Genomic DNA, 17,609 nt, shown 5'->3' with positions numbered 1-17,609 from the left:
GGTCCTCATGGAGCCCACGGCCCAAGGAGGGAGCCTTTCCCGCCCTCTTAGGAGTGAGGAGGGAGCCGCCGTGGCAGCGGGTTCAGACGCAGACCAGGGTCGCGTGCCTCTGACGCCAGCACCTGCTGCTGGATTGCTCGGCGCGGGGCCGGCTAGGTGCTGTTGAGGCCCGAGCATGTGGAATGCCGGCCTCAGGCCTGGGGCTGTGCCGTGACTGCGGTCACAGGTGGGGGGCCACGTGAGAGGAGACCCTTAGCGTCTCAGTGTCTGAAGGACTCCTGGTGGTTTGAACACCCCGTTTACCGTTGTAGGCTTTCTCCTGAAAATAGTAAAGGCTCTTTTATACATAAAATGCTCTTATTATGTGCCTTCACATCTATGAAGTGCACTGTACGCAGACAAGGGAAATAATTGATAATATCCATGAGATAATACATACATATAACATGAAATGACAAATTGAGTATTCAAATCAATATTGCAATACTAGAATTTTATGCTGACCTTAACTGAGATGTATGTGTCTGGAATAATTCCACTGTCATTTGCTTAGGAGTCAGACCTTTTGCTTGTCCTCACTGTGACAAGAAGTTCCGAACCTCAGGCCACAGGAAGACTCACGTTGCCTCTCACTTTAAACACACGGAGTTGAGAAAGATGAGGCACCAGCGTAAACCTGCCAAGGTTCGTGTGGGCAAGGCGAATGTCCCAGTCCCCGACATTCCTTTGCAGGAACCGATTCTCATAACAGACGTAGGTAAGAGTCCCCTGCTTGGGTACCTTGCAGGTGGGGAGTGTTGTGGTCTGCACGGTTAGATAGCTGTTCGCGTGGGGCAGGGGGAGTTGTTGCAAAGTTTGTTTTGCTCTGTGGGCCAGTATGTCCCACAGAGAAATTAAAATCCTAGTTCTGTCAGTCCCTTAACCTGCTGCTCAGATTATGTTCCTGGTGAGAGGAAGTGGTGTGTGAGTGAGGGTGTTGGCATCCGAGTCCTCGCCGAGGAGGACTGTTCCTCGGGGAACCTGTCGGGTGGGGCGCCTGGAGTGCTGTGTCGTCTGCATCACAGATCATCTTTTGGGCAGCTTTCACCTTCTGATTAAAACAAAAGTCTGCCAGCTTTTAAATTCTTTTTAGGCTTGATGTTATAATGAAGGGAAATTATGATTTTGTTAACTAAAAAGAAAACACTGCTTATGAGAATTTTCGGGAAAATGTAGGTCTTAGAGCAAAGTTAAATTCATTAAATTCTGTGCAAGAATTTACGTTTTTATGCAGTTCCTGTATTTCATCATCTTAGGCAAGATAATCTAGTCTGTGAACAAAATTAGTATCAAACAAAATATGATTTGGTATAAATAAAGCTTAAATGATATAAAGAGAGAGATTGTGGATTAATGTCAGTGGTAGTCCACTGATCAGATGATCAACAGTCATGAGCTTTTATGTATCTAGGTGCATAGCCGGAAAAGGTGATGGCACCCCACTCCAGTCCTCTTGCCTGGAAAATCCCATGGACGGAGGAGCCTGGTGGGCTGCAGTCCATGGGGTTACAAAGAGTCGGGCACGACTGAGCGGCTTCACTTTCACTTTTCACTTTCATGCACTGGAGAAGGAAATGGCGACCCACTCCAGTATTCTTGCCTGGAGAATCCCAGGGACGGGGGAGCCTGGTGGGCTGCCGTCTGTGGGGTCACACAGAGTTGGACACGACTGAAGTGACTTAGCAGGAGCAGCAGCAGCAGCAGGTGCATGAAAATATATAAACCAGAAACAGAAGAAAGGAGAAATATTCAAATTCTGCACCATTGTGAGACGTCTTCAATTAGATTAATTTAGACACAGCAAGACTGAAGAGAATTTGAAGCACACATATAAAAGGGTGTATACTAAAACAGTTTTAATACCTTTAAAACTATTTACTTCAAAGTACATGCTCTTTTAAATGTGCATGAAGAAGTTGATCAAATTCTGGGGTATAAAGAAATTTCAGGTTTTCAAAAGTAGAAATTATAAAGGAAACAATCTTTTATTATAGTTCAGTGAAAACATAATAGAAAATAACTATCTAAATTTTCATTATATGGAAAAGAAAGACTCAAAACTGCAATTACAAACAAGAAATGGAACATTTTATAAGCAGGTTGAATGGGCCAAAGCTGCTATCAGGGAAATTAAGCCTTTTAAGAATTATTTCTTATTAAAGAAGAATGAAAATAAATATATAACTCAAAAAGGTAGAAAAATGAAAAACAAGTAACAAAAAGGAATTAATAAGTATAACAGTTTAAGACAAAATGAAATTGTAGTGAACATAATTTTACAACTTTTAGAAAATAAGCAGATAATTTGACATGTCTCTGGTAAACTGAAGACTGAGAAAATGTCTATAGTATTAGGAGTGAGACTCAATCTATAAGCACAGGTACAGATGAGATAAACACTTTGCAGATACTCTGCAACTTTTTGCTAATACATTTGAAAGTATACATGAAATGTATTTTTTCTAGAGTAGTATACTTATCAGAATTGACTCTAGAAGAAATGGAAAGCCCCAGAAGACAAGTTTAGGAGCATCCTCCCCCAGACACCAGTCTGCAATGACTTTATGTATGATTTCTGCCAAGCTTCCTAGGACTGTCATCCCTGGGGTGTTCAGTTGTTTAGTGTACAGACACTGATCGAAGCACCTGTGGTAGGTGAGAATACTTTGATGCTGTTACACAGTTTCAGCAGCTCACAAAACCAAACAGCACAAAAGACCAGTTTCACATAGTATGTATTTAATCTTCACTAACGTGATCTCCAGGACTGGCGAATGGCAAAACCTAACAAGCGGCTCAGAGATGCTCAAAATCCTGGCCCCTGCGTGACTGGGAGGATGGGCTGCGCACCCTCGGAGAGCCGGGAGGAAGAAATGGGTTTTAGGGCACAGGGCTGAGCTGTAGCCTGCACCGTCAGGGGCAGTCCAGAGAGCCGTGTGTCAGAGGAGCCTGCGCACCCTCGAGTGGAAGTGCCCAGGGCCGCGGAGGGGGCAGAGGGTGTGGCAGGGGCCTGTTCTGGGACAGAGGAGGCACAGCCCAGCCAGTGCTGACTATGTGTGTCTTCCCCTTGTCATTCCAGGTAGATATTAAATAATTCAGAGGGTTCAGTGTATTCTTGTCCTGAATTGCATAAGTTATTGCTTGATGAAGACATACTTATCACACGGTCAGGCTAAGGGAATTCTTTATTCCTTGAAAGTATGTAAAACCTGAAATATATAAGGTGGTCATTTTTCTGTTTGCAGATACTCCTTTAATAAAATTCCTATGAAAACCCTGACTTTTTTAGAACACAGAAATGATGCTGGAATTATTTCTGTCTTGAGTTTGTTGTAGTACCTAGGGTACAGTCTTCATACTGAACAAACAAGGGACTGAGAACTGGGACTATCCTACATGTTGGTATAGTTGTAGAAATTTGATGCCAGTAGATGCTTACATAGAAAGTAAATGTAGAAATCCGTGAAAAACTGGCTCTAGAACAAAGAGAAGTAACTGTGATAACATAAATATTCCTTTATGTTGGGAAAAAAAAATCTGCCTTATGTTAACTTTGTGTTTCCTGATAGGTGTTCTTTCAATAGCCAGTTCCTAACACAATGAAAATAGCATTTAGTTGCCACATTGGAATCTAGCTTCTGGTAACAGGTGCCTTTTGACATTTAACTTTTTTTGGTACATTGACAGCGAATTATTCCTGATTTTCCTTTGGTTTGTAGGTCTTATCCAGCCCATTCCAAGGAACCAGTTATTTCAAAATTATTTTAATAACAGTTTTGTAAATGAAGCAGATAGACCATACAAGTGTTTTTACTGTCATCGTGCCTATAAAAAATCTTGCCATCTTAAACAACACATCAGGTAAGGTGACAGATTCAGAGATGGAAAGTGATTTAGTGACCTGGTGACTTGTAGAAATACTAAGAATGGTAGTGTTAACTCTTGTTATTTAAAATGTCACTTTTGACCCCCAAATGTTTATTGATCATTGGTCTTCTATCCACTCCAGTACTCTTGCCTGGAGAATTGCAGGGACAGAGGAGCCTGGTGGGCTGCAGCCCATGGGGTCTCAAAGAGTTGGATGTGACTGAGGGACTAAGACACACACACACATTTTCATCCTTTAGTGTCTTGACCAAAATATTTTACCCACAAATTGCCCCTGAATTTTATTTACACTATTATTTTTCAGTTTTTGCAGTTTCTAGAACTTGTCAGAGAAGTATCAGTTTGTTTCATTAGGGTTAATGTTCTTTCACAGTTTTTCAGGTATGTTCATCAGTTTAGATTAATTATCGTCACTAGCAACAGTGAAAAGGAAGTAGAAACCTGGTCATAAGAGACAGTGAGGGGTCATGAGGAGAGGATGGAGCGTGGACGAGGACGTGGGGTCTGGGTTTGTGTCAGGCATGTACGAGCCCCAGGACTTTATATGGGTCACCTGGCGTAGAGTCTCAGGGGTCCTGTTGGAATCAGGAAGTTCAGGGCAGGGGGTGTCAAGTGCGATAGTTATGAGAGTGCATTCTAAAGTATAAGGCACCATGAAAGCATGAGGTACTCATTCATTACTGTCTTTATTCTTTTTAGGTCCCATACAGGCGAAAAGCCCTTTAAATGCTCTCAGTGTGGAAGAGGCTTTGTTTCTGCAGGCGTGCTCAAAGCGCACGTGCGAACACACACAGGCCTGAAGTCTTTCAAGTGTCTGATCTGTAATGGCGCTTTCACGACTGGGGGGAGCCTCCGGCGGCACATGGGCATCCACAACGACCTCCGCCCCTACATGTGCCCCTACTGCCAGAAGACGTTTAAGACCTCGCTCAACTGCAAGAAACACATGAAAACCCACAGGTAGGTGCGGCTCTGCTGGGCACCTTCTAATCGTCTGCGTAGTTCCACGACTTTGGTGGGAGTGTTTTTAGGAAATAGTTGTCTTTGTTCTCCTATATTATTACTTCTAGCTTGATCTAGTGAAGCTTCTATATCTGTGTTTAAGGATCTATTAAGAACCATAGAGTAATCATAACATTTTTATTTTTAATATAATATTGAAATAGTCTGTGTTAGGCTAAAGGCTTTGTAAACTCTCTTAAAACTGACCATCAGTAGTAGATAAAATGCTAGATAGACCATGTCTACTGTAATTAGGTAATGAGGATTGCAAAAAAGGAAATCTTGGTCGACTCTGTGACTTCTAGGCATATCATCAGTGTTGCCTGCATGGTAATTATTCTAAGTTGTCGATAAAGGGAACATATATTTTAGCTATCAGGTCATCTGTCATTGCCGCTGACTTAGATTTTTGCTTGAGTAGAGGGCTATCTCGTCTCATCTGCATTTCTTGCAGAAATGCATTTCTGACCACATCAGATCTATATTTGACCTGGGTTTTTTTTTTTTTTTCAGTTTTTTGATTCACTCACTGAATTCATTGCTCATTTTTCTCTTTGAAAGAAAAGTTGTTGACCTTGAAAATATGCTGGGTATATTTTGTATATGGAAAAGTGATATTAACAGGAATAAGGCTCCTGCAGAAAATGAACTTGGCCACATGCCTCGCCGTCCAGATGCTGTAGCCTGTGGACCTGGTCACCGGGCCGAGCACAACCTGGCAGGTCCCAGGACTTAGCGTGTCTCCCACGCATGTGTGTATAGCGCTGAAAGCAGTCTGACGGCTCCGCCTCATTTCATGCAGGTCTTCTTCCCAGCACTTGGGTTCATTGCACCATTTGGGTCGGGAGGGTTTTACTTTGAAACGTGGCCTCTCTTGAATTTTTTTAAGCTTTAAAAAGTTTCTTATTGCCTTCAAGTCCATATAATCTGTGAAAGTGTGTTTAAGAATAAGGGGACATGATTTTTCTTTCAGAATTATTAATAGTATTTAACTTTCAACTGGATTGCCATCATGACTTCAAAATGAGATAAAGTAAATTTACTGAGTAAATTATATCTTGGGCACTAGTAGCCCATGCCCCTGGTTTTTGACCGCACCTGACACCATGGACTGTTGGTTCCTTTTGAAGATATGAGCTCGCCCAGCAGCTCCAGCAGCATCAGCAGGCCTCCTCCATGGACGACAGCACCGTGGACCAGCAGGGCATGCACGTGTCTACCCCAATGCAGGTGGAGATTGAAAGCGAGGCGCTGCAGCCCAGCGCCGAGGCTGTGGCCGCCAACCCCGGGGCCATGCTGGAGCTGGGGCCGCCGCACGGCGTGAGCGCCGAGGAGGCGGGGCTGGGCCCGCAGATGGCGGGACAGCCTTTGGAGGCAGAGGAAGGTGAGCTTTACCTCCTAAGAGTTTGCAGCCTGCATCCCCCAGTCCTCCTTGGTCCTCTCATCTCTGACTGTTGTGGTCACGACCTGTGCTGTGTGTGTACGTGTGAGCGTTTGCGAGGCATCTGGAGCTGTAGACATAGGACCTTCCAATACGTACTCTTTGTAGCGCACTGTTACCCCGCGGACACCGAGAAGCCTTTGGTCTTCATTTGTCTTCATCTGTGTGATTGCGTGTGCTATGTTCCAGCGACTCCCAGACTCCACAGGGTGAGGCTGCCAGCTGTCTGTCCCTGGAGCCTTGGCTCCTCATCCAGCCCGCTGCCTCCTGCAGGAAGGTCTCACTCAGAAAGACGTCCGCTCCCCTGGGGACACTGAGCTTAGTGACAGAGCCCAGCCCAGGGTCTCCTACAGGCCTAACGGATGATTGGCCAGCTGGCTGACTGTTTTGTTACAGTCCCAAAACATGTTTGGTCTATGATTAGAACTTTGTAGTCTTTACCCCCAAATATATAAATTTATATACACTATGTTTGCATTGTCTTCCTACTGTCTTTTCAAAATAAGGAAGCTAAGTTTTGGAAAAAAAGAAACCTATCCTTTTGGACAGACTGGTAGGCCTGCGGTAACTTCCAGGTCTGTGAGCCCCTCTTACTTCTGTCTTCAGACAGGTTCGTGGCCCCACAGCAGGCCCTGCAGGGGCACGTGGACCAGCTTCACGAGCAGGCACCCCCTCAGCAGTCCTTCGAATCGGCCGGCTTGTCTCAGGGTCAGTAGCGGGTCTCACCTGGGGCTTAACAATGAGCGGTGCCTGGCTGGGCTTAACTTTACAGCAGCCTCGAGAGCTTCCTTTAACACTCTTCTGGAATGTATGGTTTCAATCCACATGCTTTCTTGCATGGATATTTTGTGTGTGTGTTAATGCTCTTCTGGAATGTATGATTTCAAACCACATGCTATCTTACATGGATATTGTGTGTATGCACATATTATTTTGTAGTCTGTTCAGGTTTTCCAGAAAGTGATTTTATTAACCACGCTACATGTGGTTTCTAGCCAAGGAAAGGAAATTGAGTAGCAATTGGGACTTAGAGGTAAGTGCGTCCTTGTGGCTGGTCTGTCTGCCGGCCCTGCGAGGATGCAAGCCTGTACACAAGTCACTTCAGAGCCTGCTGATAAGACTGACGACCCTGGTTCTAGCTCAGAAAGCACACGTGTTACTTCAATTAGTTTAATTTGTAAAACCAGTCTTTTTTGTTTTTCTTGTGTGTGTGTGTAGCTTTAGCATTTTTGGTGGAATTCATGTTTTCTGACTTGTTTCAGGTTTTACAGTGACTGATACGTACAGTCAGCAGACCCCGTTCCCCCCTGTCCAGCAGTTACAAGATTCTAGCACACTGGAGTCCCAGGCCCTCTCCACGAGCTTCCACCAGCAGAACCTCCTTCCCGTGCCTGGCACCGACACCATTAATGTAGTGAGTGTTACAGAAGTGTCCTCATGAGCAGATTCTAGCTTATTCTTCACTGTAATTTTTTAGGTACCTGGCACCGACACCATTAATGTAGTTAAACAAGAATAAGCTAATTCTAGCTTATTCTTCACTGTAATTTTTTAAAATTCACTTAAGAGCGTATGCATGCTCGTTACAACTTTAACACTGTTGCATCACCTGTGAAAAGTTGAATGTTTGTCATATAGGACTTCTTTTCCCTTGAAACATTTTTGTATAACTTTAAGATTTCATTCCCATCACATGGCTTTACATTTTCAGTTGAAAGTCAGGGAAGTCAGGATAGTGGAACGGACTTTGGTAACATCTGAAGGATGTCATGGTGCTTTAGCAATCAAACCTGAACATTTTAATCTGTGGGATCTTGAAAGAAATATGTTAGAATGCATGCTAACAGACTGAATATAAATATTGAGATGCATCATTTGAGATTTTATTTCTTAGTCAAGTCGGGCTTCCCTGATAGCTCAGTTGGTAAAGAATCCACCTGTAATGCAGGAAACCCTGGTTTGATTCTTAAGCCAGGAAGATCTGCTGGAGAAGGGATAGGCTACCCACTCCAGTATTCTTGGGTTTCCCTGGTGGCTCAGCTGGTAAAGAATCCACCTGCAATGTGGGAGACTTGGACTTGATCCCTGGGTTGGGAAGATCCCCTGGAGAAGGGAAAGGCTACCCACTCCAGTATTCTGGCCTGGAGAATTCTGTGTCCATGGGGTCGCAAAGAGTTGGACACGACTGAGCGACTTTCACCATTCACTGAGTTGGAGGCATGTAGGATTTTGTCCTGGTGTTGATTTTGCCGTTCTCGGAGATCTTTCGGTAGTGGTGGGGTGATGGGCCCGTCAGTTGTTTCCCTCTTTAAAAGCCTCTGTGGGAAGCTTTTGTCAAGTGGAAGACCTGGATCCTCCAGTGAAATTTTCAGGGCCTATTTTCCTAGCTGCTGCTCCTGGACTGGGAACGTGCTTCCCCCAACCCTGTGACTTTGTAGCAAGCGAGACTGAATGTTTTAAGAAAGTGGGGCTTTTTGTTCACTCTCAGTAAGAGCAGAGCAAGTGCAAGAGTGATCTCTTAATATACATGGAAAATATGGAAAGATCAGTTTCATTCTTGGAAAACTTTGTATTACACAAGTTAATGGAAGATAAATATTTCTTTAATAAAACTGGTATAAATGATTTTTGTTGTTTTATTTGGCCCAAATGATTGCAGTGGCCTAATTGGGCTTTCTCCATTATTAAATCCACATTTATGATTATGCTTATCCTTGGTTGTTAGGTGTTCATGTTCATTCATAGATATTCAAGTAGTCCACTCTGTGCTTCCGTTACATTTCAGACAACTCGTTTGATTCAGGAGCCCCCCCAGGAGGAGATGGACCTGCAGCCTCCGCGCCCCCCGTTCCTGGAGGAGACGGAAGAGCAGAGCCGACGCTCCTACAGGTACGCGGGCCCTCGAGGCGCCCAGGCTCCCGCTGTTGCACTTGCAGCCACCCCGCTCTGCCTCGTGCCCACTGCACCATTCCTGCGGCGTCACAAAAGCTCTGCGGAGAGACTGGCTCGCCAAAGCTTGTGCAGCTAATAAGCGATGTGGCCAGAGTCAGGACGCAGCAGGCTCTCGGCTTCCTGTCCCCACTGCAGGCGGCTGCTGCCTCGTTTTCAGAAATGGCTTAAATTTCTAATGTGCCTTTTTGTCTGCCGACATTTTATTCACACTCTGATTTAAACATTAACAAGTATTTGTTAATGTTTAATTTGGGATTTTGCATTGACATCTTCAGGTGAGACTAGTGAAGTGTTTCCTTGTGATTCCTCTGTGACATCTCCCTAGGCTTTCCTGACAGTCAGCACTTTCCAAGAACTGCTGTGTGCCAAGCTGTCTGCTTTGTGTTCCTTCCTGTCACAGATGAAAGCCTGGAAACAGAGAAAATAGGGAAATAAAATAAAATAATTTTTCTAAAATTTTGTTTTTAATAATATATGAATGGGAATTTTGATATTTATAATTATTTCATCCTTAATATGTTTCACAACACCTGAGAGGAGAAAAACACTGGATGTTTATGTATTATTCAGAACAGCTCTGTTTTGTGAAATATTTTACCAACCAGTGTATTAATTGACATTTCCAGGTGTCTAGATACTCAGGTGATTCTGACTCTAATGCAGCAGAAGGGTTTGCAGAGTTTTATGACTTCATAAAGAAAACAGAACATAGTGAGTTTCCTGTTATGCTTAAAGGAATAGTTTCTAATTAATCAACTGTTTTGCTGTAGGATTGCTATAGGTTTTACTGACTTTGAAATAAAATCATTGCGGGTATAAGTAGAATTTGATCTAACACATTTTTATTGCTAGCATCTTACAGTTTTGTTTAAACATTGGTATATACCTCCTTTCTGTGACAGCTCTGCCTGACTGTGTATAACTGTTGGTGTGCACACCTCCTCTCTCTGACAGCTCTGCCTGACTGTGTATAACTGTTGGTGCACACACCTCCTGTCTCTTGACAGTTCTGCCTGACTGTGTATAACTGTTGGTGCACACACCTCCTCTCTCTGACAGTTCTGCCTGACTGTGTATAAGTTGGTGAACACACCTCCTATCACTGACAGCTCTGCCTGACTGTGTATAACTTGGTGCACACACTTCTCTCACTGATAGCTCTGCCTGACTGTGTATAACTGTTGGTGTGCACACCTCCTCTCTCTGACAGCTCTGCCTGACTGTGTATAAGTTGGTGAACACACCTCCTATCACTGACAGCTCTGCCTGACTGTGTATAACTTGGTGCACACACTTCTCTCACTGATAGCTCTGCCTGACTGTGTATAACTGTTGGTGTGCACACCTCCTCTCTCTGACAGCTCTGCCTGACTGTGTATAAGTTGGTGAACACACCTCCTATCACTGACAGCTCTGCCTGACTGTGTATAACTTGGTGCACACACTTCTCTCACTGATAGCTCTGCCTGACTGTGTATAACTGTTGGTGTGCACACCTCCTCTCTCTGACAGCTCTGCCTGACTGTGTATAAGTTGGTGAACACACCTCCTATCACTGACAGCTCTGCCTGACTGTGTATAACTTGGTGCACACACTTCTCTCACTGATAGCTCTGCCTGACTGTGTATAACTGTTGGTGTGCACACCCTCCTCTCTCTGACAGCTCTGCCTGACCTGATTTGTAACTGTTATGCCATGCCTCCTCTTCTCTGACAGCTCTGCCTGACTGTGTAAACCGTTCTGCACACACACTGTCTTGAAGCTCTGCCTGACTGTAATAACTGTTGGTGCACACACCTCCTCTCTCTGACAGTTCTGCTGACTGTATATAACATTGGCTGCACACACCTCCTCTCTCTGACAGCTCTGCCTGACTGTGTATACTGTTGGTGTGCACACCTCCTCTCTCTGACAGCTTCTGCTGATGGTACTATACTGTTGGTGCACCTCCTCTCTCTGACAGTTCTGCCTGATTGTGTATACACTGTTGGTGCACACACCTCCTGTCTCTTGACAGTTCTGCCTGACTGTGTATAACTGTTGGTGCACACACCTCCTGTCTCTGACAGCTCTGCCTGACTGTGTATATCTGTTGGTGTGCACGCCTCTCTCTGACAGCTCTGCCTGATTGTATATAACTGTTGGTGTGCATGCCTCCTCTTTCTGACAGCTCTGCCTGACTGTGTATAACTGTTGGTGCACACACCTCCTGTCTCTGACAGCTCTGCCTGACTGTGTATAACTGTTGGTGCACACACCTCCTCTCTCTGACAGTTCTGCCTGACTGTGTATAACTGTTGGTGCACATGCCTCCTCTTTCTGACAGCTCTGCCTGACTGTGTATAACTGTTGGTGCGCACGCCTCCTCTCACTGATAGCTCTGCCTGACTGTGTATAGCTGTTGGTGTGCACGCCTCCTCTCTCTGACAGCTCTGCCTGACTGTGTATAACTGTTGGTGCACACACCTCCTGTCTCTGACAGTTCTGCCTGACTGTGTATAACTGTTGGTGCACACACCTCCTGTCTCTGACAGCTCTGCCTGACTGTGTATAACTGTTGGTGCACACACCTCCTGTCTCTGACAGCTCTGCCTGACTGTGTATAACTGTTGGTGCACACACCTCCTCTCTCTGACAGTTCTGCCTGATTGTGTATAACTGTTGGTGCACACACCTCCTGTCTCTGACAGCTCTGCCTGACTGTGTATAACTGTTGGTGCACACACCTCCTCTCTCTGACAGCTCTGCCTGACTGTGTATAACTGTTGGTGCACACACCTCCTCTCTCACAGCTCTGCCTGACTGTGTATAACTGTTGGTGCACACACCTCCTCTCACTGATAGCTCTGCCTGACTGTGTATAACTGTTGGTGCACACACCTCCTCTCTCTGACAGCTCTGCCTGACTGTGTATAACTGTTGGTGTGCACACCTCCTCTCACTGATAGCTCTGCCTGACTGTGTATAGCTGTTGGTGTGCACACCTCCTCTCTCTGACAGCTCTGCCTGACTGTGTATAGCTGTTGGTGCACACACCTCCTCTCTCTGAACAGCTCTGCCTGACTGTATAACTGTTGGTGTGCACACCTCCTGTCTCTGACAGCTCTGCCTGACTGTGTATAACTGTTGGTGGAAAGTGCTTGCTCTTCCTCCAGCCTGGGGTGTCTCACTCATGGTCCCGCCGTGCACTGACGTGGTCTCTGTTGTGCCCAGGTGTGACTACTGCAGCAAAGGCTTTAAGAAGTCCAGCCACCTGAAGCAGCACGTGCGCTCACACACGGGGGAGAAGCCCTACAAGTGCAAGCTCTGCGGACGCGGCTTCGTCTCCTCCGGGGTCCTCAAGTCCCACGAGAAGACGCACACCGGTCAGTCTGCCTCGCGCTGGGCACAGTGCAGTTCCGTGTGTTCACAGGTTGTGTTGTCATCCCCCAGCCCCATTCTAGAGCATTCTCGTCACGCCCCAGAGGAACCCCCTACTTGCCTCCACGCCCAGCCCCTGGCAGCCGCCGCCAGCTTCCTATCTGTGGACTGGCCTCCTCCAGGCGTTTCCCATCAGAGGAGCCGGGCGACCCACGGCCTTTTGCTGCAGGCTTTCGTCCCTCAGCAGGCGCTCAGGGTTTGTGTGTTGTAGCTTGTGTCCCACTCCAGTCACATTATGGCCGAGTCAGAGTCCACTGTGTGGGGAGACCACCTCCTGCTCGTCCACACATCATTGTTGGACAGCTGAGCTGTTGCAAAGCCTGGGCTTGATCAAAACCACTTTCCAGAGGAGCTGTGCCGTTTTCCTTGCCCACCAGCACTGATTTCACATCTTGTCAGCACATCCTGTGGTCTGTCTGCTTCATGATGACCATCCTTAGAACACATGACATCAGCTTCCATCCCTTAAAGTAACCTCCTCCTAAGACACGCTCGGTCCCTAGGAGATTGGAGGCCACAGCAAGCAAGTGGTCTTTAGTTCTGTGCTGACTGAGTGCATCCTCGTTTGCTCTGACATGTGGCTTCAGGTAGTGAAGTGTGTCTTCACGTCGTTTGTCGTCGCAGGAGTCAAGGCCTTCAGCTGCAGCGTGTGCAGCACCGCCTTCACTACCAACGGCAGCCTCACCAGGCACATGGCCACGCATGTGAGCGCAAAGCCCTACAGGTGTCCGTTCTGCGAGCAGGGCTTCCGGACCACAGTGCACTGTAAGAAGCACATGAAGAGGCACCAGACAGCCGCCTCGGGCGGGTCAGCGCCAGGAGACGCGGACGGAGGAGGTACTGCCGCTTGGCTGATTCTGGTTTATTAACCGGAGCTTTAGTGGCTCGCTCACTTCAAAGGTGATTGGTGCATGAGCATTTCCCTTTCCGATTATGGAAGCAGTACATGCTCTTTGAAAGAAAGGTTTGGGAAGGCACGAACAGGACATTGTTTATCTCACTGGTCACGTCGCACCACAGTGCCAGCGTCGCGCAGGGCACAGTCTCCCTCCTGTGTACACACACACGTGTAGGTGGGTCTCAGTTCCTTAACCCACAGGGAGTCAGACCCCATGCAGTGCTGGCGTCCACTTCACCTTGCCCCACTGATGTTCACCGCAGACACACTGGTCATTGAGGGGCACAGGCCTGCCTTAGTTTGCACAGCTGCACGGACTGCGTTGTGGTTCACGACATGAGTGCCTGTTACGGAGGCGCAGCAAGTGCCCAGGGTTTCCGTGTGGCAGGGAGAGCGCCCCCCGCGACACTGTGCCCACCGCGTGTGCACTCTCAGCCTGAGGGACACGACGCCATGTGCAGCTCAGTCAGCCTTAGACGAGGCTTTACCCCGTCCCCATGCCGAGTGCAGTAATCCTGAGAGTGTTATTTCATGCTTACACTTCGTGTTCTTACCAGATGATTTCTTCTGAGCAATTCCACGAGTGAAATTACAGTGATAGGCATGTGCAGCGTGCATGTATTTTGACGTGTTGACGGGACGCCAGTGCACGGCATTCTAACTTTTGTAACTGACGTTGTCCCGCGCACAGTGAGAGTTGTGCCGTTTTGCACGGTGTCCTGGGCCTGGGCTCCTGTCTGTGCTGTGTGTTTACAGCGCCGGCGCCTGATGTCTGTGGCATGGACGTGCTGCGCGGGGGGCACGACGGGAGGACCGTGAGTGGGTTGGGAGCTCCCTCCTCTGGCTCTGCCCACCGTCCACTTGGCTATTTAGTGTTTCTCTTGTTCTTTTAAACATGTTTTAGCCATCTGTGCAGAAATGATGTCCCTTCTCTCCCCCAGCCAAAGCTTTTTTCCTTCTCAGTGACATTTTAACAGCAGCTTATTCCTATTTTTAATGAACGTAAACATGTCCTTACATTTCACTGAGAGAATACTTAAACACACATGTTTTTAAGTGTGTGTTTTTTTTTCCTTTCAGTAAGTCTTTTTAATTGAGAGCTGTTTGCTGAATATCAGTTCAGTCTCTCTGCTTGGGCTGCTTGTTTTCTCAGGCTAACTCCCTTTGTGCCATACTGGTGAACGCACGTCTGTGAGTGTGAACATGTTGAATCATGTGGATGCTGGTGTCAGAGCTCACCACTGGCCTGGCTACAGGGGTGGGGGCCGTGGCCGCAGGGGTGGGGGCGCCGTGGCCTCGGCATCCTCCCCGTCAGTGATCCCTCTGCCTGGGCGCCGCCTTCCCTGTACCGCTCCTTTACCAGGGACTGTGGCCCCCTTCTCCATAGGCAGTGGTGAGAAGAAACCCTTTTCCATCCCACAGATAACTGAGCTGCAGATTCTAACCACCTACATTAAAGGTCCATGTTCATTTTCGGTGGGTCTGCCATGACTCAGTGTCCCTTAGGAGCTGGTCCTTTGTCCCGTGTGTTGTTTAGAGATGGGTCTGGAGGAGGAGGAGGACGGCTCCGAAAGAAGCACGTCCAGGAAGGCACGTCCCGAGGTCATCACCTTCACTGAGGAGGAGACGGCGCAGCTGGCCAAGATCCCGCCGCAGGAGAGCGCCACGGTCTCGGAGCAGGTGCTGGTGCAGTCGGCTGCCGAGAAGGACCGCATCAGCGAGATGAAGGACCGGCAGGCCGAGCTGGAGGCGGAGCCCAAGCACGCCAACTGCTGCTCCTACTGCCCCAAGAGCTTCAAGAAGCCCAGTGACCTTGTCAGGTGCGGTGGCCAGCGGCTCCGGGGGGCGGGGGTGCCTGGGCCCCCTTGCTCCCCCTGCTGCTCCGTCTGAACCCGGTGCCCTGAGGAGCACCCCGCTTTCTCCAGCTGCGTTCCGGGCTGGGGCGTGTTAGAGGCTTCCCTCAAGCTTCTCCAGCGCATTAGTCCGAAGCCCGCTTACGCTGTAGGTTCTTCCCTGCGCTTTTTTCTGTGTGACTGTGGTGGCAGTGAAAAAAGTTAAGCGTTACCGAGGACATCAAGCCCTGAGATGACGGCCCCGGGTGCCACCTGCCCATAGCCCAGGGGGAGGGCCCCGGGCGGGACGGTGATTGACTGAGGTCTGGCAGCTCAGGGGAGACGGCTGGGGAGGGGCTCCCGGGAGGAAGGCCACTGTGCAGTGCTCCCAGACCTTGGAAAGCTCCTTACAGACAGCACGGCGACACTTGCCTCCGCTTAAGGAGATGGAACTAACAGGGAGGGTAGAGGGTGACGGAGAGGAAGCGCTGTCGGGACTGAGGATGGGTGGTGATAGAGCCGGCTGCTTTGGGAGCTCCAGCAGGTGTCCTCCCGTCCTCTTCACACAGGACCTTCTGTGGGTCAGGAGGGCTGGGGGACTTGAGGTGCTGCTGGGTTGGAAGTGCCCATCTGAGCGTGGCCAGCAGCCTCCAGATCCCTTTTGATGAACGCCTAGTTCTCGGCGCTGAGTCCCACCGCCCTGTGCTCTGCAGGCACCTGTGTGGGTGCGGGGTCAGGGCTGATGCCTGCCGCCACAGGCCTCAGGCCGCTGCTGTTTCCGGCCCCTAGTTCCTGAATGCCTGCCCCCTGGCCACCTGCCAACAGTGGGTCATCAGACGGGCGGGACAGCAGCATCTTGTCATCTTAACTGGCTCCCTTTGATTCTGAGTCTGGGAAAATACCTTTTCATGTGGCCTTTGGATGCATGTGTTTCTTTTCTAAGCTGCCTGTCTGTTGCCTGCGTTTCTCCTGTGATACTTGTTGTCTTACTGCTGATCTGTAAGAGCTCTTTGGTTTTTAAGAAAATCAGCCTTGTTATCATTGGTCTTGCAGTTACTTTTTTGTTGGTGGTATTTTTTTATATAGAGTAAAGCTGAAAATTTTTGTTTTTTATGAAAATTTTTATTTTGCTGAATTTATTTAGTACACTGATGGTGTTTAGTTGATCAGTTGTGTCCCATTCTTTGCAAGCCTCTCTTTGAACTGTAGCTCGCCAGGCTCCTCTGTCCATGGAATTCTTCAAGCAAGAATACTGGACTGGGTTGCCATTCCCTTCTCCAGGGGATCCTTCCAACCCAGGGATTGAACCCTTGTCTCCTGCGTTGCTGGCAGATTCTTTACCACTGAGCCACCAGGGAAGCCATATTGATAGCTATAAATTTAAAAGCATTAGGTGGTTTGTAACATCTAATTGCAAATGCTTCCCGGCTAGGCATGTTCGAATCCACACTGGAGAAAAGCCATATAGATGTGAGGAATGTGGGAAGAGCTTCACAGTGAAGTCCACCCTAGACTGCCACGTGAAGACTCACACAGGTAGGAGCAGACGCCTGCATGTTGCTCCGTGCCTCCCAACAGCATCTTACGCTTGTTCCTGTGCATTTTGAACACACAGACTTGTCAAGATTATAGAAAGCTTAAAAATCAGGAATCATGAAGAAATGAATGTAAAAGATTTGAGATTCCTGATCTAGCACTGAAGGAATGGATCTGGGTCTCCAGTGTGGAGTTACCGGCCGTCATTCAGACTTAAATACCTGTGTTAGTTAGAAAGATTACCTCCTGGTCTGGTTCAGGCTGAGAAGAGGATGGTGATAGGCAAACTCACCCTTTCTAAAAGTGGGGAGCAGAGACCCTGATGCAGGGTGCAGGGTGCCTCTGTGTTGTAAAAGATGGAACTCCGAACTCAGGTCCTAAACAGTGACCTTGACTCACTTTTAAGTTTCCCAGCCACATGTCCTGCGGGACCGGGGGTCCTGGGAGCACGGGGGTGGGAGGGGGGGAGATGGACGCAGCACTTGGGTCCTAGGCGGGCGGAGGCGGGGCGGGGCCGGGGCCGGGCGGGGCGGGGCGGAGGCGGGGCGGGGCCGGGGGCGGGCGGGGCGGAGGAGGGGCGGGGCGGGAGGAGGCAGGGGT

The 17,609-nt window shown here is 48.1% G+C and overlaps 1 protein-coding gene across 5 annotated transcripts in view; it reads left to right on the top strand.

Annotated features, from left to right (window-relative positions):
• ZNF236 (zinc finger protein 236) overlaps positions 1-17,609 on the top strand; it is a 68,983-nt gene that overhangs the window by 29,499 nt on the left and 21,875 nt on the right. For 4 of the 5 annotated variants that reach the window (XM_043443890.1, XM_043443889.1, XM_043443892.1 and 1 more), the window contains exons 11-21: positions 554-757; positions 3,759-3,900; positions 4,627-4,887; positions 6,060-6,313; positions 6,977-7,078; positions 7,633-7,784; positions 9,156-9,259; positions 12,537-12,688; positions 13,368-13,580; positions 15,179-15,461; positions 16,906-17,009. In XM_043443890.1, the coding sequence (XP_043299825.1) occupies positions 554-757; positions 3,759-3,900; positions 4,627-4,887; positions 6,060-6,313; positions 6,977-7,078; positions 7,633-7,784; positions 9,156-9,259; positions 12,537-12,688; positions 13,368-13,580; positions 15,179-15,461; positions 16,906-17,009 (1,971 nt within the window). The remainder of the gene's footprint in view (positions 1-553; positions 758-3,758; positions 3,901-4,626; positions 4,888-6,059; positions 6,314-6,976; positions 7,079-7,632; positions 7,785-9,155; positions 9,260-12,536; positions 12,689-13,367; positions 13,581-15,178; positions 15,462-16,905; positions 17,010-17,609) is intronic. The other variant, XM_043443891.1, reaches the window with a different exon arrangement.

This window comes from Cervus canadensis, chromosome 23 (assembly GCF_019320065.1).
Source record: "Cervus canadensis isolate Bull #8, Minnesota chromosome 23, ASM1932006v1, whole genome shotgun sequence".
Lineage (NCBI taxonomy): Eukaryota > Metazoa > Chordata > Mammalia > Artiodactyla > Cervidae > Cervus > Cervus canadensis.
Note: the sequence above shows the minus strand (reverse complement) of the source record. Positions and strands in the feature narration are given on the sequence as shown.